We start from the raw sequence: 27,221 nt of genomic DNA on the forward strand, positions 1-27,221 counted from the left end.
AAAAAAAAAAAAAAAAAATTAGCATACAAAGTAATGGGCTTCCTAATATAATCTTCGTACATAGATTTTTTTTATTTTTGGACCCTCCTTCACTACTCCCTTCTCCTACAATATAATCCCCCCACTGCTCCCCTAAATTCTTCTGTAGCCCCATTCCATTTTCAATGGTAATAATCTATTACCTTATTTCTCTTCCACCTTATGACTTATTTCTCCTTTCTTGATTTCTTTTTTACTTTCATGACTTATATCTACTCTCATCCATATTATACATATACATATTCTAAAAACTAAATTTTATGAACAAAATATAAGAGAAAACATATGGTATTTGTCTTTCTGAATATGTTACTTTGCTTAATTAATATAATAATTCCAGGCTCCATCCATTTTTTATGAACAACATTGTTTCATTCAATATTTGAGTAGAATTGTATAATTGAACATTTTCTTTTTCTATTAATTTATTGTTGGACATCAAGACTGCTATTGGGATAGTGGATATATGAACATGAATGTTCACATATCTCTTTAGTAAGCCTTGAAGACCTTTGGGTATATACTCACAAAGAAGTGATGTATCTAGGCCATGAGTGTTTCATTTCTCATGCTTTGTGAAACCTCAGTAATGATTTATATACCAGTTAAAACATAGTGGCTAAGGGTACTCCTTTCCACATATTTTCCTCCAACTTTTAACATTTGTTTTGATTTAAGTATTCTATTTGGAGTGAGATCTTTCTCAAGCTTTCTCTTGTCATTCTGTGAGCTTCAGAATTCAGAGGTAGTAGAATTTTTAGATGTTTATATTTTTATATTTAGATATGAATTTTTTTGACTAGTGATTTGGGCAGTATTATTATGCATGCCTTTTGGTCTGTGGTATTTCTTTATTTATGATGTACCTGAGAATACATTTGCCTACTTTTTACATTGGAAGAGTTGGCCCTTTTACTAATTCATCAACTTTTCTGTAACCCATAATATATCTTTTTTATGAACTGTAATAAAATATACATTTATGGATCAGGTTTTTATCTTAACGTATTATTGCTATTCATACCAATGATAGTATTTAAATTTTTGTATAATCAGTATTATTCACATTTTCATTTGGGGTTGTCTTTATTAGTGTTTGTTTCTTTTGCTGTGATAAAATACCATGATCTAAGAAACTTTGGAAAGAAAGGGTTTATTTTAGTTTACACTTCCACAGCACAGTTCATCACCGAGTGAATCAGGGTAGAAGCCCAAACAGGGTAGGAACATGGAAGCAGGAATTGATCCAGAGGTAAGATGTTTCCCTCAGGGCTTGCTTCTCCTGCTTTGTTATAGCAGCAAGAGCAACTAGCCCAGGAGTGACAATGTCCACAGTGGAGTGGGCCCTCCCACATCAGTTATTCATCAAGAAAGTTAACCACTGGAGTGGACTTTTAAATATGTTTACAGATATATTTTAAATTTTACATTTTCACCTATATGATACATACCTTTGGTACTATAAAGTGTGTAATAGATGCTTGAAGGTTTATAGAGTCCACTGGCCATGCTGCCTGCTAGATCCTAAGTGAGACTATGCAGATTTGTATATGTAGTCAAACTTCTGACATCTATCTGGAGGAGATTTTGAAATATGATACAAATCTATTTAGGCTTCTTCCTGTGATAGACTTAGATCATGAGTGGTGATTTTTCTTTTTTTTTTTTTTTTTTGGTTTTTTGAGACAGGGTTTCTCTGTGGTTTTGGAGCCTGTCCTGGCACTAGCTCTGTAAGACCAGGCTGGTCTCGAACTCACAGAGATCCGCCTGCCTCTGCCTCCCAAGTGTTGGGATTAAAGGCGTGCGCCACCATCGCCCGGCTGAGTGGTGATTTTTCAACTGTTGTGCTATACATATTGATTCTTCTGCTATAAAGGTTACGTTTGCCATTTTACTTTCAGACAAATGCTTTCTATTTTTGTTTTACAGTAGGTTGTTGTTAATCAAAGTTCAGATTTTTAATCCAAGAGCTCAAATGGAGAGTTTTTACTATAGAGTGGGTAGACAAAATGGTTTGTTAATTTTCCTGCATAGTAAAACATAGTTTTGTACATCCCCATCAGTCCATCAAGTTATGCTAATCTACACTTTATTATGTAGCTAATACATCTGTTTTCCTGTCAATCAGGCACTTGCTAATCAAGTGGTAGCGACTATTCAAAATCGTTACACCAAAATTCTGCCAGCTGGTGAAGTTCTGTGTGGTGTTTTCACTAAGGACTACAGTCATGATGCCCTTAACTGCCAGGTTTGATATTCTTTTTAATAAACTTGACATGAGATTATATAACAATGTTACATCTTTTTGACTGTAAATCTAAGATCTTTTCAAAACCTGTAAAAATAATTTCCTTGAATTTGTGAAGGACAAAACTATTTCAGGGAAAAATATAAATTTGTTATATTCTAAAGAATGTGAAAGAATTTATTTTATCTAAAGATACTTTTGTTTTGATTCAGACTTTACATTTATAGCTCATTAATCATATTGTTTACATTGGGGTTCAAAATGATCCAAAGATCTTTCCAAGCTACCAAAACTTAGTGGCTAGAAACATATTATCATAATTATTTTCTCTTGTTAAAGATATTTTATTTAAAAATGTAGTGTGATATTATAGTTAATGAATATATTATAGCATTAATAAAGTTATAGTTTTCTTTCTTATTGCATTTTCAGATCAGAAATTAGGATAAAACAAAAATTAAGACATACTTGTAGAGCATTATGTAGCAGACTTGGCAATATGCAGCCTGGATTGTTTTTCAAAGAAACATCTTCCAACATAATTTCTCTGTAGTGTTAGGTTTGAAAGAATCAAAATAGTTAAAATTAATGACTTTGATTTTTATATATTTTTCTTTTTAAGCTATTTATTTGGTGAAAGCAACTTTTTTATTCTTTGATTATTGTATACATGTTTGAAGTATATCAATCATATCTATCCACCCCCATTTTTCCTTCTATCCCTTTTTCTCCCTCCAACCCATCGGCCTCCAAGTATCATGTCTCTTTCCCAACAGCTTCCAAGTGCCAAAAACTCCTCTGCGGGGGTGTGGCCTTGTGGGCTGCTTCCTCATTCATGCTGGAATTTTGACTGGTTTGATCTTTTGCAGGTTTTGTACAGAGATAACCACAGTTACTGAGAGTTCATGGGTGGACCTGCCAGGCCTGGTTCAGAAGATGGCAGTTCACAATACTCTACCTCTTGCCCTGACTCTCACCTTCCCATCTCCTTTACTGATTGTTTCCTGAAGGAGTAGGGAAAGAGGTCAATATAGGTGACCCATTTAGGGCTGGACACAGTTGGAAGGCTCATAAACAAGAATCTGCTCTTCAAATATGATTATTCTCCTATTTTATCTCAGGACAAAGTTAAAGTTTCATGTGGTTCAAGCTAATACACCAGAAGTGTAATGAATCCAATCCTTTTTTTAAAAAAAATATTTATTTATTTATTATGTATACAATATTCTTTCTGCGTGTATGCCTGAAGGCCAGAAGAGGGCACCAGACCTCATTACAGATGGTTGTGAGCCACCACGTGGTTGCTGGGAATTGAACTCAGGACCTTTGGAAGAGCAGGCAATGCTCTTAACCTCTGAGCCATCTCTCCAGTCCCCATGAATCCAATCCTTAAATGTGGTATCAGATCTTAATTATTAGAGATACATCCAGGACTCAAAGCATCGCTTCATGTAGTTTTATACCTATGCACGTTCTAAGTGTTACTTCACACCCTACTGTTGTTTTTAGGTGCTTGTTACAGATCCTGTCTCCTTTGAAAGTCTGCTACTCGCTCCTCATCGCCAAAACTGGGTGAAGAGGATCAGATACGTCATATTTGATGAGGTAGGCTTTGTTTTACCTCCCAGGCTATCTTCCCAGGGATCATAAATATTGCATGTCTTTGCTGCTTTGAGACATCCACCCCTTGGATGGAGTTCAGATTAGGAGGCAATTTTCTTCTGACCATTTCCCCAACTGAATCACCCTCTTGACTCACTTCTGTTGTGACTCGATAGTATGTATTGTGAGAGTTCTGCATGTGTGAGGAACTGCTCTTCATTGGGGAGGTTGTAAAAGGACATAAGTAAACTCATGACACACGTTTCCCTTGATAAAAATCAAAATCCTGTCCAGTTTCCAAAGCAAAGGTTTTATGTGCCAGCAAATGATACTGATGATACAAACAGTTCTGCCTGTCATGATCCTTAAGGAAAACAAACGGCCTATTCAAAATGCAGTTTTATAAGTATGTTTTTTTTTTAAAAGAAATCTGTGAAGAAATCCAGAGAGAGAGAGAGAGAAACTTATTGTTAGTCTTAAAAGGAGAAGGTAAGGAAGCATTTGCATCTAGTTGCAAAGGAGGTTCTGATCACATGGGCTATATTTCAAGCAGTGAACCTTAGCTGAGGTACACAGCTGGCTCGGGCAATCTGGGAGGGGCCAACAGAAAACAGATGTCCTCATCTCCTGAGATATAGCCACAGCTCAGAAATTAGTCTAAGTTAGAAAGCCAGAGAACCTGGAGTCCCATGAAGTAGCACCTGTGGATCAGTGTCCCTGAGCACCAGAGTGGGGTGAAAACCAATGTAGATGTAGACGTTCTGATGGAAGCCACTTAGTGGAGTTCTGTAGCAGCATCGTTCAGTGGGCTTATTCAGAGACTTAGATCCCCAGAGAAAAGTGCATTCTTCTATTTCTGGATTTAAAGCTCAAAAGAAAAGAGCCGATATTTAGCTTATTTTTGCTTCACTTCAGTAAAAATAATGGTGATAAATAATTTGTAGTCCTGGAGATTAAATGCAGGCCATTGAAGTAGTTCACCATTGTCTGAAATCCCCAGGCCTTTCCTTTGTGTTATAAACTTGAAATGACCAAACAATTCTTGCTTTTATTTTTATTATACTGACTTACTATGTTTATTTTTAGTTAACCTATATGATTTTTATTCTGGAGGCTTTTGATAGTTTTATTTAAATAATATAATACCATACATACTGGTAGATAAACACTCATGTGTAAAATTTTAAAATATTACATTTACAAAGCAAGCTAGAACACCTAGTTGTAGCTTAAACTCCAAACCCTGAAATGATGTAATATTGGACACTTTAGTTCCTCCAATTTTATATGAGGGCAACTGCTAAAGGCTTCAAAGGCTAGTGTCTGTTCTGTTAAAGTCAGGGAAATTGCATTGCAAAAATTAAAGTTAAATATTTAGAGGAATTGTATGTCATCTCGTCAGGGTCCAGCCGTGATGTAAATCATTTCTCATATCCGAGGGGAGGTGTGGGAATAAAAAACATGACTCACTTGACTATCTCAGGAACGTGTTTTCAGGGATCCTTCATGAAATCTTGAGCTCATATGTTGAAAATCACCAACTGTTTATTCTCCAAACAGCTTTTATATCAAAACATATACCAAGGGGGGTGAAGTTCATTAGCATTCTGCTTCCTAGGTAGCAGGGAGAATGATTGTGGTCATGTCCACACCTTTCTATGCCCATTTTGTCACATCTTCCTATCTATGTCTGCTCTGTATGCCTGTTCTCTCACGTAGACTGAAAAACACCTCTTTCCCAGATGACCTCCTATATTACATTAGAAGGAGCAGAACAACATTAGAATATCCTGACCATTTGCATAGGATGATGTCAGGCTGTCTCACTATCAAAGGCTAGGCCTTATGTATAGCATGCGCAAATTGTGCCTTGTCAGGTTGCTCAGAATTCTGATTGTCATACACTTAGGAATATTAGCCTGTATAATCCAGCTCCTACATCATCTGACCAAGAAAAAGCCATACAGGTAGTAGAAAATATGAATTTATGCATATCTACACATGATATAAAACTGCTTAATGGATAGTAAGTCTTTTAAAGGTTATTTCCAGGGGTCAAATTTAACTTGTTTATTTAAGATGACATTCAAGAATCTTCAATTCACCTAATTTAATTTGGTCATGCATTCATTTACGCAGCCTCACTTGAGAAATGCTTCTCTAGAGGCAGGCATGGTGTCAATGCTAGAATTATTCAGATTTGCAGATATATATTAAGTAAGAAAGATAAGTGAGAGAACACAAAAGCTGCCGGTGGTGCTTCCTGTAAAGATCAAGAGTGTCCGTCACAAAGCAACAATGGCAGAAGGCAGGCTGGAGGACCACTCTGGAATGGATGGATGATCCACGGAACCTTTGTAAACTAGTGACACTAAGATGAACTTCACTGTTAACAGAGGTTTCTGTCCCATCTGATCTTGCAACTGCTCAGTCCCAAAGAAACACACAGAGGCTTACATTAATTATAAACTGGTTGGCCCTATTAGTTCAGGCATCTTATTAACTCTTATATCTTACTTTAGCCTATAATTCTTGTCTGTGTTATCCACGTGGCTTGATGTCTTTTATCAGCAAGGCATCTTCATCTTGCTTCCTCTGTGTCTGGCTTACGAATGCAAACTGAGCCTTTCCTCTTCCCAGAATTCTCCTGTTCTGGTTGCCCCCCACCCCTATATTTCCTGCCTGGTTACTGGCCAATCAGGCCTTTATTAAACCAGTATAAATGACAACTCTTTACAGAGTACAAGACCATTGTCCCACAGCGCTTTACAGATTCAGAAGCCATGGCTATATACATGGGCTTTTCATATTATTTCTAAGAATATTTTACACAGTGAGACAGCTATGTGAAAGCTCTGGCATGGGAAGTGTGTGCTAAGGAACAAAGAAATGACTGCTGTGTGTGGGTAATTGTAAGACTGGATGAGTGACTTCACATGATGCTAGAATAGCAGCAGAGGACCAAATATGCCAATCATTATGTATCCCATAAAATACTTGCATTTATTATACAAGGAATGCAAAATATAATTAACTACTGACATGACTAGATATGATTTATCTTTGAAGGGTGCCATTTTTTTTTGTGTGATGCCAAGAATGTAGGTAATAAATTAGGGCAATAGTCACAAAAGTACTGCATAGTAACTGAGGTGTGGTGTTTTGATTGTCAGTACACATGGCAAGAAATACATAGGCCTGAAAGAGTGTTTTGAAAGCAAAATAAAAAGGAGTCACAGGTGGATTGATTAAAAATATTAAGGAAAATTCAAGTGTCGAGATGTTATTTTAATTTGCCATTCTTAAAACCAACCTGTCAATTGAAAGCATTCTTTTCTTTTATAGGTACATTGTCTTGGTGGAAAAATGGGAGCAGAAATCTGGGAGCATCTCCTTGTCATGATCCGATGCCCATTTTTGGCCCTTTCAGCTACCATAAGCAACCCTGAGGATCTTACTGAGTATGGATTTAGGTCTACTTTGGACAGAATGTTTATCTATTTTGAAAGTTTAGATTTCATAATCCTTACGGGTTTTAAAGTTATCTCAATTTCCAGTTAACTCATGGCACTCTCTAAATATTCAAGCTGCTGTCTCTTTAGGTTTTTCTAATAAGTCTTGGCAACTCTCTACAAAGAAATACCTAGCACCCATTGGGTCAGATCTCCAGTTGAATAGGAAGTATCATGTCATAGCTCCAGAATAAAATTAGAGCTATATATTCCTTTTGTTTCCCTTACCCCCTCTACTAGGAAACATAAAGCAAGATGATAGAATGCTACATTTAGCCATAGATTCCAAAATCATCTCATTTTGTAGATTGACTTGTTTAGAAAGGGAGCAGAGCTTTATTAATTGAAAGCTATACATCCCTTTATTAAGCTCAAAGGTTGACTACTGATAACTATTTATCCCTTAGCATCTCCCATGTGTCACATTCCATCCAAAGTACTTTGCATACAGTAATTTTGAAAATATCAATATACTACTATTTCCATTTTATTATTAGATAAAAGTACTTTTACAAGTCTATTGATTTAAAAATGTTTCATGCAGGATTCAGAGTTAATAGTAAGGAAGTTAGAAATTTATTTCAGGTTATGTGGCTCTAGAAATAATTTCCTTATATGAAAGACATAAATTTTTCTGTATATAATTATTTAATTTCATGTAAGTTATTTCTATTTTCTGCCTCAATAATGTATGTGTTACTTTTGTGTTAATGTGAACAAAAATACCTTAAGAGAGAATGCCTTTATTTAGACTCAGGGTTTTAGAAAGATTTCAGCCCATCACAGTGGGAAAGGCAAGTAGGTGAGGCTTCAACCATAGAAGAGGGAGCCTGAGGTGGCAGTTTGTTTACATGACAACAGACAGGAAGCAGAGAGAGCTAGATGAGAACCAGTGGCTAGTATAACCTTTGTGATAGCTGATGCTGGTTGTCAATTACTCTTCAAAGTCCCTCTGCTAGTGACTGACTTCTATTATACAGCTCCAAACTTCTTATGATTCCACAGCTTTCAAAATAATATCAAGGACTGGTAGCCAAGTGAAGCATGAACCATTTGGCACATTACTGATTACAATCATAAGTAATATGTCTATATTTTAAAGGTGGCTCCGGTCAGTAAAGAGGTACTGGAAAGAAGTAGACAGTGCAATGGGAGAAAAAACTTTGTCCAAAAGAAATTCTGGCTCCCGTGGCAGTCATCACGAAGACCAAGCACAAGCCAGACAGTCATACAAAGTTAGACTTGGTATGTATGTTCTGTGTAGCTGTATAGCCTTGTTTTGTTTGTTTGGCTATTTTCTTTAAAATTATTCTACTTACCACATTTCTGATAATTTGGAAATTTCACTCTTCCCTTTTCAGTGATCTATGGAGAGAGATACAATGACCTAGAGAAGCATGTATGTTCTGTGAGACAGGGTGAGGTTTGTTTTGATCATTTTCACCCATGCGCTGCACTAACCACAGATCATGTAAGTAACAACCTTTCCCACAGTTGTTCCATGTAGCAGTACTGTCTGGCTAATAATTGAAAATATAGTGCTGTTCAAAATGCAACCGAAGTGCAGCCTGATGCAGAGGAACACTACAACTTTGTTTTAAAAAAGAACAGCAGTGTTCTTGTTTCTGTAGTTTCTCAATGTTAGGATGTTCTCAGACTCCTCAGAGTTTAGAAACTACTGAACACTTTAACTTGATGATTCTATTAGTTTGGGGACATTATTTCTGTCCATTTCCCTTCTCCCCCCATCTGTCAAGCATCCATGTCTGCCTGTCTCTCTTAATTAGTACCATTAGTGAAATGTTGAGGACAGGATTTAATCTCTGCTCTCAGTGCAGCTACAGCTTTGTGTGTAAAAGCCTCATATGTGAGAACTTGAACAATGTGTATGACCTTAATCCAGAAACACGTGCTTCCTATTGCCATCACAATCAAGTACTGCCTCTGATAATGACTCAGCAAAGTAAAGACCTTGAAACAATGTCAACAAGTCTATTAAATGGTTAGGAGGTGTCAATTTTTAAAATATTTCCTGCCTATACCTGTCTTCCTTTCTCCTATCCCTTGAAAGTTTCATTTTAAACTTACATTGGCCCATAAGATGATTCCTATTTCTTTCTCTTCCTTCCAAAACCTGAATAATTCAGTATATTCTAAATTCTGGTACAGTAATATGGTTACTTAATTATAATTCTATTCTTTTTAAAGCTTTACTGGACTTTTATTTTTTAAAGAGCTAAGTATGACCTTGAGAGCTAAGGTCTTTCAGGGGCTTTTCTTACTTATATTGCATTTACTGAATGTGTTTTGCTTGGAAGCCCTCATGCTACTACCCTGTTCCTCCCAAATGCCATATGCCAATTCACAGATCTTGGTTTTTCTTTTTAGGTTCTTATAATATGAAGACTTTTTTTTTTTTTTAGAATCTTGCTGTGTTTTCATCAATTGATTGGTTAAATTCTCCACAGCACTTTGTGTTTGTGTGTCAGCAAAATCAGATTATCACTGAACCTTCAGCACTTGTCTTTCAGTGTTCTGAAACAACAGCTGCGGGATGAATTTCCTGTAGCTCCAGTTACTAACACATTGTGGTGTGAATACTGGTTGTTTTTAAAGAATAGCTGATTTGAATACTCACACATTTTACCTCTTTTAACCATCACAATTGTAAGATGGATATTCTACTACAACTTTCATTTTACCAATAATGCAGGTGAGACATAGACAACTCACTCACTACTGCACTAAGCAAATGGTGACCAGATGTAATCTCAGACCTTTGATTAAGTCCATGTTGACATGAAGGATTTGTCTATCACATCTACTGATGAGTGAACACCACATACACATAATTTTAAAAACCATTTTAATAAGCAATAGACTCAATACAATCTTCACCATTTTTCCAGCATTTAATGCTCAAAGCAAGCATTTCTTGTAAATGTTGTCACCCCATAGGTAAAATAAGATAGTAATAAGCTCGATTTTATTTTTATCATAGATTGAAAAGCATGGATTCTCTTCTGACCTTGTCTTTTCACCTCGAGAAAGCATCCAGCTATATGACGCTATGCTTCAGGTCTGGAAGAGTTGGCCCCGGGCCCAGGTAAAGAATCTTCGTGGAATCCATGCTGTTATGGTACAGCCGACATTTGCTCTTCAGAAACACATAGTCACCATTTCTATCACTTACATTTAAATTGCATTGCTAATCATCTAAAATGATTAGCAGACTATTTCCCAGAGGATATGGCCTCCTTATACCTTCTCAATTAGATGGGCTAGAAATAGTGTTTAATATCAATTCCTGAAAGTTTTCCTTCTTTCTTCTTTCCAAACATTGTGGGAGCTGTGTCTCCTTTCCCACTCTGTGTTTCTAGTCCTCAGATTCTTTTCTTCTCACATTGTTCTCTATGTCCTGAGTGCTGGTTGCTTTCCCTGGAGACCTGTTTGCTCTGTCTTCTTGCCTTTAAAGAGTTCACACATAGTTCTTGTATAATAGAAGATACAGGGAGGTAAGAGAAGTCCAACCACCTCTAACCTAAGAGATTGTAAAACGTTCAGGGAAGAATATAATTGAGAAATGCCTTTAGATTTTCTGGCATTATTTTTATGGAATTTTATGGTCTTCATTTCCCAGGACCTGTGTCCAGAGAACTTCACTCATTTTAAGAACAAAATAGTTATTAAAAAGTTGGATGTTAGAGAATATGAGAAGAACTTAAAGGAAGAATTCACAAACTGGATTAAAAATGGGAATGAGGAGCAGGTATTTTTACATATTTTGGGCAAAGCCCTCTATTTTATTTCCTGAGTTGTGTCATTCAACCAATAATACCATTTCTCTCCTTTGCTGTTTTCATTATTTGTTTTAGACTTTTAAGTTTGATTTGCTGTGCAGTAATTCTAACCTGGATCAAAAAGAGAAAGGAATTTTTTTTTTAAATCTCTTCTCTAGTGTACCCTAAAACTTGGCAAGAGACTACAGGTTCCTTTTGGATTTGACGGCAGACAAAAAAGAATTCAGGGCTTGTGCTTGGGATTATTGGTGATTTTGGCAGCACAGAGATGGGACTCGTGGAGCTGAAACACATTTTCTCTTTTCTTCCTTTCTCTTTAAAAACCATTGTTTGAGAATTTTATGTATAATGTTTTCAAATTCACTCCCCGATTCTCCCCTCCAAATCCTCCCATAGTCCTCCTACCATTTCCCCTTTCAACTTCACAGGTTCCTTCTTAAACTCAATGCTTCCAGTGCATGAGTGGGTGTGGGGCCGTCCACTGGAACGTGGGCAACCTATCAGCATACGTGAAGAACACTGAGTGTCCCCTCCCACAGCAGCCATCTTTGGCAATGGCTGCTCTGCTAGGGTGAGACTGTGAGCCCCTCCTCAGTTATGCTGAAATTACTTCAGGACTGATCTTGTGAGCTCCTTTGCAGGCATCCACACTGCTGTGAGCTCATGTGCTCCATATCCCTGTCATGTCCAGAGACACTGGTTTGCAGCCTTGGGGTTTTATTCTTTCCGACTTTTATTTTAAATTTTAAGAATTATTAAATTATTAAAGAATTATTATTTAAGAGTTTCACCTGGAACTATATGCTTACACATTTATTTTGCTTAAGCTTATAGTCTTAATTTATCATCAAAAGTTGAGATTTCCATTTTTTAATAGCATGCATTTTTTCATGTGATCCTCTCCCCACCTTATACCTTGATTTGTTCTTTCTTTTATTTGGAAACCTGCTATAACTAGATTACATTTCCCTGTGCTTATCTGGTCATTCAAAACCTCTTAGTCAGGTTGGCTGTACTTGCCTCTGCTGCATGGAGGGGGCTCCTTTCTCCTGCTACAGTGGAAACAGCACCACTAACTGAGCAATCCTTTTCCTCCTGCCAGATTTGTGCTGTCGCTAACAATTGCAGGGTGGTGTACAGTACATCAGAAGTTTGCTATTAAGTCTGTGGTTTGTGTGTGTCCTTGCTGTGGCTCACCAAAATCTTGTGGTATAGTGTCCTAGGATTAATTTGAAGGACAACAAAAAGAAAGATTAAACAACAATGAAAAGAGTTGAGTCTGAGTGGCCATTCCTCTCTTTGCTATGCACATTTTAATACAAATGCTTTCTGTTCACTGTCACAGGCCAGAATGGTGCTACAGAAGCTGAGTCCCGATTTCCATGACTACTCAGGACGGATGCTGGACTTCTTTCCGCATCTTGTTGAGAAGCTCAGGGAAATGGATAAATTGCCTGCAGTGTTCTTTCTGTAAGTTATTTAAGTTATTTAACATTGGGGACATAATTTGTGTTAGGTTGCTTCCTGTAAGGTACACAAAACTATATACATTGCCACTTTTGAATAGTAAAAGTCATAAAATTGTCTACTTCCACTTTTCCTTGTTCTAATTCTGCTTGTTTATTTCTTTGTTTGAGACAGGATCTTGATATGTGCCTATGCTGGCCTTTCTGCCTCAGCCTCCTCCCTGCTAGGATTATAGCTACACATGCACAATTATACCCAGTTTTAATTAAGTCCTTAAAATAGTATTAGTGTTCTATCAATTATTTTATTAATTTTGATACCCCATTTTTTGTATTACTATAAAGCATAAATTTTGTTTGTTTGCATCAGTTATTACTAATAATTTTTGGTACAACCTTGGTTCTTTGCCAAACCCACTGAACATAGCCATCAATGTTGCTATCCCACACAAAAATTAAGTTTTTTATTATATGCTACGATATATGTTGGTAAAATATAATGGTAATTTAAATGATTGTAATGAGAAATATGATATAGAGTCAGTGATACCTTGCCAAATTTCATGTTATAGAATGTAATAGCCTAAAATTGATCAAACTAATTTGATGAATTTAGTCAGTTCTTATAAAATGGCACCAAGGGTAACTCAGTTAGTATAAAATAGATAGATTAACCTTTTTTAACTATGTGACAAGAAAAAAATAGTTTACTTAATATCAAATTTCTAATTACTCTCAAGCCACAGTATCTTTGAATAAATAAAACCATTGTATATAAAATTTAATGCTTATGCTTATGCACAGTAACATACAGTAATGAATCATAATTAGTGATAGAAACTCAAAACAATGGTAGTAGGTGACATAATGTCCTATTTGATTAGTTTTGGAGATTGAAAGATTTTTCCTTTTGCCTTTGTGTGCTTATTCTTATCCCAGTATAAGTAGCTGTGACCTTTCAAACTGTAAACCCTTTAAAACCCTTCCATAACTACTTCTTCTCAGTCTTGTTCATAGCCGTGAGAAATGTAACACACAACCAGAAAAGATGGAGAGACTGAATTTTATGGTATTGTTCATTTGCTTCCAGTTTTAGATTCGAGTCTGTAGAAGAATGTGCTAAGGCTGCTTGCCAATTTCTGGAAGATAAACAGGAGGAAAAGAGGCCTTCGAAAGCTGATAAAGAAGCTCATGCCATTGCTAATAGACTTCGAAAAGTTAAAAAATCTTTGGAGAAACAAATGATAACGTAAGTATTTCACTAAATAAATTTAGTGTGAAAGCTGAGCGTGTGAAAGGCTGAAGGAGAGAAAATGGTCATCATATTAACAAGATGAAGCAAGGTCACCTGGAGGAGGGAAACAATGGCGAACAAAAAAGTTACATTTGTAATGGCTTTATCGTGAGGGATTCTAGGCCACATGGGCTGATGAACAAACACATTAGAGGCAGGGGACTGATAAATGCATGAAGCAGTGATTCTGGTTAATAAGCATAACTTAAGATATTCTGGACTTCCTGTAGAGAATGGATGTAAATGCTGATTGCTTGAAATTTTATTCTTGTAAAGAGATGAAAATAATGAAAAGCCTTCCAGAAGATTGGATCAAAGCATCATGCAGGAAGCTGAACACGATTATCTCCTGAAGCGTCTGGAGAAGAATCTGGAGATTCCTCAGGACTGCACGTATGCTGATCAGAAAGCAATAGATGATGAGGTCAGCACTCAGAAGGGACCAGTGCTCCTGGAAAGTAGGCCTCTTCCATGTAGGCAGTTGGCCATACTGGAGGCAATTGCTACCATGAGGGAAGTCTCTATGTGGTAGAGATGTGGCAGAAAGGAACTTTTGGTGCACAAAACATGCAAGGACCTTGTAGTCCCAGCTTAATATAGGTTTAGAATTTGTAGACTGATTTTTGTCTTGCTGAAAAAAAAATACCCAAGTGTCTGTTTTTGTACTATGCATTCCTTAAAATTCTGTATTTTATAGTTATAATTTGGACCCCTGCAGAATAATATATTTAGATACTGACAGCATTTCTTAAAATTAGATACTGACAGCATTTCTCTATATTACAGCTAAAAATTTCACCAAAGAGTCATTGGGATATCTAATATTGATTTAGCCCATCATCTTTAAACTTTTTTCTTGAAACTATTCCTATTTATAGACAATATACTTAACAATACAACCGGTTTCAATAAAAGCAATGTCTTCCCACACACAGACACACACATACACACACATACACACTCACACACACACATACACACACACATACACACACATACACACATATACACACACATACACACACACATACATTTGTGTGTTTTCATTGTGTTATGAATCTTCTTTTGTCTGCTTCATTATCTGTCTAGTTTTCATAACCATGTATGCACATCATTGTTTTAATTGATCCTTGGCATTCTGCTTTATAGATAGCTATACAATAAAAATAGGTAGAAACTATCCGTTAACTTTTGGAGACTTACACTTGTCCCTTGTCTCCACGTGTTAATCTTTTTATGTATTATAACACTGGATACAACCAGATTTCCTCCTTATTTTGTGGATATTCTTGAGGCAATGCTAGTGGGAGTAAGCATTTGTTGACCTTACAATATAAAGATTTGCTTTACTTTCAATTTCTGGGTAGAACTTTAGAAAAGATTTCACAGTCACTTTATCTTTTGGAGGTCGGAGTAGACCACAGTCTTGTATTTCCCTTGGGACTGTCTGCTATGCTGGCAGTTTTCTCTCCCAGAACTGAAGTGAGACTGCCAAGAACTGAGAAGACGTTTCTTGTGTTGACTGTTGTTCCTATAAAACGTTCTTTTGTTGTTGTTGATGATGATGTGTAGAGGCAAGGCCAAACAGTGACATCATTTGGTCAAATTATTTTGCAATATAAATATGTAATTATTATGTAATATAAATATTATTTTCTTTAAATATTTTTGATTGATTGAAAATTAAATAAGCAATACTCTAAATCTCTTGTTTCTTTTAGTCATTGCAGATGGTGTTTAAACGAGTGAAATATGAAATTAATGGTAACACACTGAAGACTTTGGCAAGAAGGGGTATTGGCTATCATCACCGTTTCATGTCCAACAAAGAAAAACAGTTAGTGGAAATTCTCTTTAGGAAAGGATTCATTAGGGTGGGTCAATTTTTCACTGTAAAATTTGAAAATATAAATAGATGAAGTAGAACGTTCATGGAAGGAGGAAATGTAGCCACTGCTTTACATTTTTTTCTCATGTAGCTAAGCCTCTTGGGGTGTATTCTTTGTTTTGTTTACTGCCGGTGGCATCTTTGCATATGCTCCAAGTCACTGGGAAACAAGTTTTGCCTGGAATCACTGTCTCCATGCATTTACACAAGGAAAGCATTTCTATGTTGACCTTAATGCCATATCTTAATTTTCTTGTTATCATATGTAGTGCTTGTTGATATGGTTTTGCTACAAGATTTGGAGGGCATTTATATTTGAGTTTGGGACAAACATTGTTTTTTTTTTTTCCTAATGTGGTGGCCAAAAACAGAGCATGGATTTCTGCTTACTCAGGGCTTCAGCTTATCTTAGTAGAGCTTGTAGCTATCTTGGTACTGAATGTCATTTCTCCTGTCACTGGTGAGGGACAACAGGAAGGTTGCCATAAATTACTTTCAGGCCACATCCTTACTTTATTTCTTTAGTACATCCTAGGAAGGCTCATTGCAATAATCAAGACAAGTATACAGAGGGCCCTCAGATCATTACCAAGCAAATCTAAATCTTGAGAAATATTTAAAAATTGACCCTTTTTAAAAAATTATTAACTTTAAATTTTGTTTGGCATGGGATAAAAGAAACAGAAGATAGAAGGAAGAGAGAGAAAAAAGAGAAAGAGATGTGACTAAAATAGTAACTGACAGCAATTTCTTAGTCACTAATAAAATGATGACTAACTTAACTGATAGGGTAATAGCAATAGCTCCATCAGAGAATACATTGTAGGAAGATATTTGTTCTGTTCATTTTCTAGATGTAAAGCTCTTTCTATCTCAATGTTTGTGCTTGTTAAAGAGATTCGAATTAAAAACATTTAATACATAGCATTCTGACAGAGGCATAAGCGTCAGTTACAAAACACATAGAAAACATTACTTCACATCCTTAAGCATCATCACAAACCAGAGCATTAAACAACCATCAATTTAAGGAGACAGCGTAGATGGATTTTTCTTCAGGCTGACAGCTGAGAAAAAGATGACATGGAGACTTATTATTAATTATGAAATCTTAGCCTATAGCTTAGGATTATCTCTACTAGCTCTTATAACTTAAATTATCCTACTTATGTTAATCTACATTCTGCCACATGGTGTTAACCTCTGTACTATCTTGCACCTCCAGATTTCTCTTCATGTCTGCCTAGTGACTCCACCTTTCTTTTTCCCTCTTCCTGTCTTGCTATTGGTCATCTAGATCTTTATTAAACCAGTCATATGGTGTCTTGGCAAAGACACATCTTAACAGTTTACAAAAAGGCAATTAATTCCACAAGAAGACAGGGCAAGTCAGCATATACTAACTACCTCAGGAAAAATGAGTGAGAAGTTAAATTATGTGAATAAATTTTTTTGTTTCTTTTTAGTCATTGTGCAAATTCGAGACAGAAAAAGAAAATGTACTTTTTAATGTCATTTTTCAATGACTTTAGTAGATCAAATAATTACCAGGAAGTAGGCTTATAAAAGATTTATTGTACTCTGACAGAGAAATTTCTCTCATAGTATTTTACTTATGATGCTTACTGTAATACTTATTCCATGCCAGATGTGCTATTTGATTCTGGAGATGCAACAATGAATGATGCCTAGACTTGAGTATTTGAAGGGTAAACAAAATCGCAGTGATATTGAGGGACATTGAGGAAATAATGGAAAGAACCAAGAGGTAGATAGTGATGACAGAAAATAATAATTTTAGTTGTGGCCTGAAGTTCCTCTGTGGTATTTGTACCATACAATTAAGACATGTGTATGTATATGTGTGTGTGTGTGTGTGTGTGTGTGTGTGTGTGTGTGTGTGTATATATATATATATATATATAATGTGTATGTGTTTATATTGCCAATTTCTTGGAAATACTTGTAATATGCCAAAATACCAGTGTGTAGAATCACTGTTTTGTTCCTTTTAGGTGGTGACAGCTAGTGAAACACTCTCTTTAGGAGTCAACATGCCGTGTAAATCCGTGGTTTTTGCTCAAAACTCTGTCTATCTGGATGCTTTAAATTTCCGACAGGTATTAACATGTACATTAACTTAATGTATTAATACTATATAATCACATAATAATAAAATGTTACTTTAACTATTAATTTAGTAACATGTTCCGATTCATGGCAGATCACTGTAAGTGTCTGTCTGGTATTGAGTAAGCATAGGTCTATGAGATTATTATATTTCTGCTGGCAAAGTCAAATATAGTTATATCTGCTAACATTCAAATCTTATAAAGCATATATAATTAATTTTAATAATATGTTATCATATACTATTATATGTTATATCATATATGATATCATATATCATAGAAATAATATTTTATCAAGTAGTTAATTGTAAGAAAGTGACAATTATATAGCACAAAATATATTCATAGTATTAGATATATGACTATAAATAGGTATAGTTCTTTACAACATTATATACTTAGTATGATTAATGATTTTGTAAATGACAGATATATTATTTCAAATAACTCTTCTTAGGATATGATTGATTTTTTTTAGATTTTAAATAGAAGGGTATTCATTTTAATTAACCCTCAGGCAGAGCATCCTTGCTCAAAAGCAGTGTAAAAGGCTTAGCTCTTTTTCTTTTCTTAGGAAAAATACTCAGATGGTTCTCACAGCATGATTCTGCTCTGTTTCCAGATGTCTGGTCGGGCTGGAAGACGAGGACAAGACCTGCTGGGTGATGTCTACTTCTTTGATATTCCACTACCCAAGATAGAAAAACTCATAAAATCCAAAGTGCCTGAGCTGAGAGGCCAGTTTCCTCTCAGTATCTCACTCATTCTGAGACTCATGCTGCTGGCCTCCAAGGCAGATGACCCAGAGGACGGCAAGGCGAAGGTGCTGTGTCTCCCAGCTTGGGCTTCTGCCTTTACCACTGACTGGTAAACAGCTCTACTGTGCTGTTATCAGGCTTATGATGCTTCTTGATGTTCTCTAGAGAGAGGTGGAGGATGCTGGGAAAAGAATGATAAATTATGTTTATTTCCATTATTGGATAGAATTTGTGACTGGGTGGGCACTGAGGTATTCTCATGACCGCTGTCTTCCAGTTTGATATACACTATTGTCTTGTACTACAAGATGCCAGCCATCATCTGTTTCTACCATTTGGGAGCAAGAACAATGTTTTATAATCATAATGTAGCAGTTTATTTTTCATAAGACAAAATCCAAGTTCATTAAAAATATTTAGAAAATGTAGAAAGTTGAAAAAGAAACAAGCAAATTAACTCAAACTAAAACAAAAAGGACGCATACCTAGTTTTACCAAAATGATCCCATTATTATTTTGGTTTTTGTTTTCAGACTTATTTTGCTGAGGTATGATTATACACTTTATAAGGGTATAAGCAAGTGGACATGAAATCCTAATCAGAGCATAATCTTGATGCTTTAGGGTCAGATAAAAGTGAGTCTGAGACCATAAATTTGAAACTCACAATTAGATGATTTAATTTCTATTTTAGTGACAACGCACGGTTAGAAGAACTTGTGTTCATTTCGGTTGGCTGTAACATAATGCCACAGGTGGAGTGAGTTATGAAGAACAGAGGCTTGTTTTGTCTCATGATACAGAAGGTTCACTGCTGCAGGGTGGCAACTAGTGAAAGGCTTTCTCTGAAGTGTCCCAATCACAAGACATCATGTGGTGAACAGGACATGTCCCAGCCTGTTGGGCCTCTCCTGTTCGAGCCTCTTGAAAATTCAATGAGGAGCCCAACATGGGAGCCTTAGGACTTCCTCTGGTTCTAGTCACTTCACTAAGTCCCTGCCCTCAGTGAGATGTCCAGCCCAGAGATTAGATTTCAGCATGATCACATTCAGACCACAGCACCACCTATTCTACTAGGATAGAATATAATTACAGTTTATTTCTGGGAGCATCTGTAGAGCCCTCTTTAGATAAAATTAGCCTGCACGACAACAGTGTCCTCAAATGAAGGTGGCCTGGTTCATGCTAAGGCCCTCAGTAGAAGGAGAGTGGAAGTCTGTTTGTGCAGACCTGCTGTGAGGTGAGCTTCAGTACAGTGGAGCCAGGCACGATATGGATTGAAGCTACTTTTAAAATCATGTGCCCAAAATAAATTGTTTTATTTTTGTTTGATCTTGACTCCTTTATTTCCAGTCAACCTCCTTCTAATCTTTTTGTACTGATATCAAAGATACAGAATAGTATATCTAGACTCCCTCCAAAACAACTTATTTGCTGCAAGCTCTGGAACTGATAATGTCTTTTCTGCTCAGTCGGTTTGGAGAAAATTTTGTTTCATTCGATTTGGTTTTCTGTGCTTACCTTATTCACTTTTCTATTAATGTGATAAGATTATGACCAAGGGAACTTATATAGGGAGTGGTCTATGACCATCATGAGAGGAGCAGGACAGCAGAAAGGGAGGCAGGGCACTGGAGTAAAGACCGAGGCTTCACATCTTGAGACAGTAGCACAATGTAGGGACAGAGAGCTAACTGGGAATGGCATGGGCTTTTGAAGCCTCAAAGTCTACATTTGACAGTTCTTCCCAAACAGTTCCATAGATCAGTGGGCAAGCATCCAAACACATTAGCTTACAAGACCATTGTCTTTCAAACCATCACAATACTCTTTAGTGTGCTAAAGGACATATGCACATTGTAGGTTAAAGGTATATGATGAAGAAAATTTTGTTCTATGAAATTTAATTAGAGTTTGTATATTGTTGCTGTGTTTTATAATACTTTTCATATCCTATACAGTGGGTGACCAAGAGCACCAAAAGGGAACTTTTTAAGAGTGTCCCTTTTTCCTTGAAGAGACAGTATTTGGAAAAGAATAAAGCAGTAAAGGGGAACCCACAATTTTTCACTGTGCTTTAGAGGTATAGATCTTGTAATTGACATTATATATGCATAAGACATATTATATATGCATAGGATATGAGACATATGTATGTATGTTTGTGCTCTATTAATTTATCCTGTGTTATCTTTTTCAAAGATATTTCACTTAATGTTACTAAAGGAAAATGTTTTTCTTTGTAGGCACTGTCAGTGCTGAGGCACTCGTTAATATCCTTTAAACATTGCCGAGTCACAGACATGTTAAAGCTTTATTTCTTATATTCTTTGCAGTTCCTGGTGAAAGAGGTAGGAGTCAACTCCTCTCTCTGTTATCTTTCTCTCTATATGAGTGTGTATGTATGTAATAGATTGACTACTATCTAGATTTTTTTAAAGCACCAGACTTTATTTTTTTTAATTTTTAAATATTTTATCTACATTTGTGATGTGTGAGAAGATGTCGTGTGTGTGTTGGTGCCCATGGGGACAAGAAGAGGGCAAGAGGGTGCCTGAAACTGGAGTTGTAGCTGACTATGAGGCACTCAGTGTGGATTATGGAAAACTGAGCTCAGGTTGTCTGGAAGAGCAGCAAGTGCTGCTGACTGCTGAGTCATCTCTCCAGCCCTAGATTTTTGTTCTAACTACATTTATTATTCTAAACCTTAGAAGACAATACCCAATGAGTACTGCTACTTGTAGTTCATGTAATTATTAACGTTGGGCTAGATGGTGGTTACAGCCTGATTAGCATGTACTATTTTAAACTGATAATGAATAACCTACTTGTTACTAAGTCTGTGCGTTGAGTCAAACTAACAAAGTATTTCTGTTCTTTAGGGATATATAGATCAAGAAGGTAACCCTACAGGGTTTGCTGGCCTTGTATCACATTTACATGACCATGAACCATCTAATTTTGCTTTTGTCAATTTTCTTGTAAGAGGTCTTTTCCATAATCTTTGTCAACCAACTCATGAAGGTAAGTTTGTTTGTGTGTGTATGTATATTATCAAAACAATATTATCAAATCATACAATATATAAATAATGTATTATTATTAGTATATGAGTATATATCAATATATGAGATAATATGATATATATTATATACATGTAAAATTGTGTGTGCATGTAAAATATTACAGTTGTGGGAAAAATACCTGGTAGAGTTTTAGAAAGCTAGATCTTCAGGAATACATTCAGTATTACTCTCTCAGTAATCACTTGAGAGAGTATCAGCTAAACATAATAATGTATGCATGAAAATCTTAATATTGTTAATTTTAACTAAAAGTTTAATAATAAAATTAGAATTATAATTATATAGGTAAATTATAAGTTTATAAATAAGATAAAGTTGAATAAGTACGAATAGAGGTTCTATTTTATGATGTTTTTAAAATATTCAGTACTGAAGTTGTAATTTGAAAAGTATGTTGCCACTAGGATTCTTAAAATACTGAGTAATAAATAATATTTATAAAACATTTTCTAGTAATTAAAGATAATATAGATCAATTTTGAAGAACAACAGAGGAAAACATTGTTAAAATACAAAACCCAAAATTCTATCCACAGACAATAACCAACATTATCTGTTAACATTGTCTGCAACACAATTTTCTTTGCATTTAATTGCACAGTATACATCAATAACTGATATTACATTACTTATGTGTTTGAGGTCAATTATACATATTAAATTTTGCCTATATTAGGTAATGTCATTATAATAAATCCCACACAGCTTTTTTGGGAAAACTTTTGGGTTTTACATTTTAAAATAAATTATGTACACAGTGTCTCTGAAGTAAACATTGCCTTCTCATAATATTTGTGCTTAATGTGATGATATTTTCTGGTGCATGGTGGCTTCAATGCCTTCTCCTTTCTCTTCTGTCACCAGTTGATGGAAATATTTTGCTTTGCACAATGCCTGTAGTCTTTATGCACTAAAAATGTATCATTTTGTGGCTACTCAGAAAGATTTGTTTTTCCCCAGAACTACAGAAATTTCACTCACCTATATCCATAAATGTATGGGAAAAGACATTCCAGTGATGAGCAGGTAGTGATGCTGCAAATGGATCTGATGTAGCTCCTCATTAATTTGGCAACTGGCACATACAGTAGCAGGAATGGTCCTTATAGGCTCATATGTTTGAATGCATGGTCATTTGGGAATGGAACTATTTGAAAGGGATTAGGAGATATGGCCTTGCTGGTGTAGATGTGGCCCTATTGGAGGAAGTGTGTCACTAGGGGTGGGCTTTCGGGTTTTTGAAAACTCAAGGGAGGCCCAGTAGCTCTCGCTCTCTTCTTGCTGCCTCAGGATGCAGATGTAGAACTCTCACCTGCTTCTCCAGCGCCATGACTGCCTGCGTGCCACCAAGCTCTCTGCCATGATAATAATGAACAAAATCTCTGAATCTATAAGCAAGCCCCAATTATGTGCTCTCTTTCATAAGAGTTGCCGTGGACCTTGTGTCTCTTTACAGTTATAGAACACTGACAAAGACAGGGATGTCATCATAAATTTGGTCATCCACTGGGAGATAGATCTAAGTAAGCAAAGTCTAGATCCGAATATAAGTAATTTATAGTAGGAAGGTAGAAGGAGGAAGAAAAAAGGCTCAGGTGCAGCTAAAGTTATTCTATAGTTGCTACGAAATGAATATAATAATCATTTTAAACATGAAAAAAATTGATGTAAGCATTTTTCACAAATACATCATGGAACTTTTGTTTTGTACAGGCTCAAAACGTTTTTCTGAAGATGTAATGGAAAAGCTGGTCTTAGTATTGGCAAATCTTTTTGGAAGAAGATATATTCCAGCCAAGTTCCACGATGCTGACATCAAGGATTATCAATCAAAGGTAAAATCTTCCAATAAAATTTTAACATAGCACAGAGATTATGCCAGAAATTATTCTGCAGCAATAGGATTTTATGAATATGTGATAATAAATACATTTTATATACAATTTGTTACTTTGGGAAATAGTATGATATTTATCTGTAATTCAAAAGTCCATCTGTGGATCTGTTCAAAGGTTACATACATACATGTTAATAGGATGAAAGTATATTCATGATTTTAATTGATTGCATCCAAATGCAGCATCAATGAAAATGTGTATAAGGCATGAGAAGAGGACTTGATACAATGCTTGCCATGCAAGCACGAGGATCTGAGTGTGGATTCCCAGTACCTATGTGAAAAGCTATACATGGTGACATATCTTGTAATCACAGAGCTGAAAAGGCAGTGAAATGATCCCTGGAGCTGGCTGGTCCAGACTAGCTTAATTGGAGAGCTCTAGGTATGGTTAGAGACTATGTTTCAAAATATAAGGTAAAGAGCACCCCCACACATATTCATGTTCATATACACACTCACACACAATGTAGGTAATTATACATTTAATCCCCAAAGCCACCCTCATTGTTGAATGTGTCCTGAGATATGACTGTATGTCACAGTGTCATCTATGAAAAAGCGTTCCAAAGTTGTCTGGGAAACTGTCCCTTGACTTCCAGAGTCTAAATATTACAAACAGCTTTCAAATTTTAATAGTACTATTTTTCTTGGTCATTTTTGAAAACGTGCATTTGTCCATTTAATCAAAACAGTCATATATATTTCTGTGATATCTTTCATAGCAGTCTTTCTGGTTTCCTTGCTGCCTTGAGTTGACTGTCTCAGGAATATCCATATAACTTTCTGATGTAGCTCTGATAGCATGGACAACAATGGCAGAAGTCTTTTCTTCACAGTTTTTCAGGTCCAGAAGTGTTAAATGAAGGTGGTTTGGGGGAAAATGCTTTCTAGGTTGTAGTTTACCATCACAAAACTTAAAAAAAAAAGAAAAGAAAATCAGAGATACAGCGCTTTCATGTGTACAGGTAGAAAAAATAACCCGTGTTAGCACAATGAATACAGTGAGGGTTTCAAAACCTCTCAACCAGGTGAAGTTGACTCAAAACCTGAAAATATGCTCTATCTTCTTTGATCTACATATGTGTCCCTAGATCCTTTGAGATTGCTCATGAGTCCAGTGGCAGTGGAGGACATGCTTCTGCTCTTACAAGAGCTGTTTTCATTAGGGAGCATCAGAGCAAATTTTATGGGTAGAGCATTTGTTTTTTACAAGTGCAAATAAGAACAAAAACATTTTAGTCTTACTTCAATCAAGAAAGGTAGGAAATATGTTTTATTGAAAATAATAGTTATACTATGTGGTCTTACATTGTTATAACTTCTCAGTTTTTAAGGAAGATGTTCTCTGCTCTCTAAAAATCCTTTGGCATTAAGGTATTCCTTGATGACTTCCCTGAGGACTTCAGTGAGGCCCTGCTTGAGTACAACACTCAAGTGACAGAGGACTTTGCTGCTTTTCTGCGAATTGTGTCCCAATTGGCTGATATGAAACTGGAATATCAACTCCCCTTGTCAAAAATTGGTAAGTGTGTTTCAGTTCCACTGTGGAGCAATTTAGTAATAGTCTTGCCCAAGGACATGCAATATGGATGTTAGGGATGCAGGTCATTGGCCGTGCTCCAACTCTACCATTTTTGTCTCAGAAAGCTAGTACTTCAGAAAAGTCAGCTTGCCTTATGATAATTGGGTTCTTTCTAAGCTTTTACAAAAAATGAAACAAAAAGGAAGCTTGTGATTGACTAAAGGGCAGTGGAGAAAGAGACTAAAACCAATTAAATCATTTATAAACTGTTTTGATTGAGAGCTGACTTTGGGTCAGTCTCTAAGACAAGAGAAACAACAGAAATTCTTATGACCACATTTCAGGAGAGGCTTGATGTTGAATATCGTAGACTGTGGACAGATTTCCTGACTCTGCTAATTCTTACCTTTGAAATTTGGGAAAATGATGCCCTAATCATGTCCTTGCTTTGTTCATGGACACTTGAAATAGAGAATAGTATTTTGAGTATTACTGAGCTTCAAATGATTGGTTTAAAATGATTAGTGAATGCAAATATCTTGAGCTTTATAAATATATGGGGAAATAGTTTGATTTTTGTTGTTCTTATTTATAACCAATAAATAGAAACCATAAACAGAAAAGGATGGCAGATATAAAACTTTCTTTGGGGAGAAATGCCTGTGGCTCACTGTACTTTACCATCTTCAGTTGGGAAAATTCAAGGAAGAGGAGTGTGTATCTTCTTAGACTCTATAACTGTAGGACAACATGAACAAGAGCAGATAGTAATGGACTTGGAATTTTCTAAGAACAGAAATGCATAGTATACATACTCTCATAATCTTTTCCAAGCTTACTGATAGTGGACATTAGAATTCCATATTTAGTCTATTACCACACCACTCTGAGCATGCCCAATCTTGTTGGACCTGGAAAGCTAAGCAAGTTGGTCATGATTAGTACCTGGAGAGAACACCGTCTGGAAAGATTCTAAGGCCAAGTCTGATTCAGTGGGAGAAAGTTTCCAAAGGTAAGATATTTCTGCCTAGGAGGCCAGCCTCCAGGCAACACAGGGTTTGAAGGGAAAGTCCCAGCGTTGGCATGTACTAAGACTTTTATGTGGTCCCTGATAGGTTCAATGACATCTCTTTTCAGATTGGTTTAATTGTCATACAAGTAAATGAAGTTTGATGCTATGGTTGTATTTAAAAATGAATCTTCCGTGCCTGGTAGCACCTGCCTTTAATTTCAGCACTCAGAGGCAGGGGGATCGCTGGAGTCCAGAGTGGTCAATCTGGTTTACATCGAGAGTTCTTGGTCAGCTGAAGAAGCATGCTGAGACCTTGTCTCAAACAAAAAAAAAAAAGAAAAATTCAGTAACAAAAGGTATCCATCTCAATCTGTTCGGGTCAGAATTCACAGGTAAGGACCGTGAAGACTCGCCACTTGCGTCTCACCTGATGAGCTGCAGGGAAGGAAGGAGGGCAGTTTCACCATTTGTCTGTCTTTCTGGAAACTTTGATGTGGATTTGCTTCGTCCAGGAGTTTCAGATAACGTAAGTAAAGAGTGATGTTCATTAATCAGTCTCTCGGGGTGTTTGCTCCAGTCTGAGTGGTGTATGATAGCAGACTGCTGTTGAAGCTGTGGAACATTAGCACACAGATGATAAAAAATTGTACTTTCTATTATAAGAAAAACATTTTTATTATATAATTAAACTTCCCAGCCTGATGACAGATCACAGTTTCCTCTTCCTCCACTACTCCCATTCCCTCCCTAGTCTCCCCTCTTCCCTCAACAGCCACCCACTTTTTCTCCAGAAAAGTGCGAATTTCTCATGTATTTCAACCAGTCATGGGATATCAAGAAAAATAATTTTTTAAGAAAAATAATTTTTGGGCCGGGCGATGGTGGCGCACGCCTTTAATCCCAGCACTCGGGAGGCAGAGGCATGCGGATCTCTGTGAGTTCGAGACCAGCCTGGTCTACAG

General features: G+C 36.2%; 1 protein-coding gene across 1 annotated transcript in view; it reads left to right on the forward strand.

The window, feature by feature from the left end:
* Window positions 1–27,221, forward strand: part of LOC101993692 (probable ATP-dependent RNA helicase DDX60) — an 81,273-nt gene that overhangs the window by 46,889 nt on the left and 7,163 nt on the right. Inside the window, exons 16-33 of the mRNA XM_005369808.1 lie at window positions 2,168–2,287; window positions 3,797–3,892; window positions 7,235–7,350; window positions 8,504–8,646; window positions 8,763–8,872; window positions 10,403–10,507; window positions 11,042–11,170; window positions 12,547–12,671; window positions 13,758–13,916; window positions 14,238–14,385; window positions 15,683–15,835; window positions 17,865–17,969; window positions 18,604–18,804; window positions 20,986–21,090; window positions 21,622–21,763; window positions 23,539–23,660; window positions 25,100–25,247; window positions 26,643–26,785. Coding sequence (XP_005369865.1) covers window positions 2,168–2,287; window positions 3,797–3,892; window positions 7,235–7,350; window positions 8,504–8,646; window positions 8,763–8,872; window positions 10,403–10,507; window positions 11,042–11,170; window positions 12,547–12,671; window positions 13,758–13,916; window positions 14,238–14,385; window positions 15,683–15,835; window positions 17,865–17,969; window positions 18,604–18,804; window positions 20,986–21,090; window positions 21,622–21,763; window positions 23,539–23,660; window positions 25,100–25,247; window positions 26,643–26,785 — 2,370 coding nt within the window. The remainder of the gene's footprint in view (window positions 1–2,167; window positions 2,288–3,796; window positions 3,893–7,234; window positions 7,351–8,503; window positions 8,647–8,762; window positions 8,873–10,402; window positions 10,508–11,041; window positions 11,171–12,546; window positions 12,672–13,757; window positions 13,917–14,237; window positions 14,386–15,682; window positions 15,836–17,864; window positions 17,970–18,603; window positions 18,805–20,985; window positions 21,091–21,621; window positions 21,764–23,538; window positions 23,661–25,099; window positions 25,248–26,642; window positions 26,786–27,221) is intronic.

The sequence above is a fragment of the Microtus ochrogaster genome, unplaced genomic scaffold (assembly GCF_000317375.1).
Source record: "Microtus ochrogaster isolate Prairie Vole_2 unplaced genomic scaffold, MicOch1.0 UNK61, whole genome shotgun sequence".
NCBI lineage: Eukaryota > Metazoa > Chordata > Mammalia > Rodentia > Cricetidae > Microtus > Microtus ochrogaster.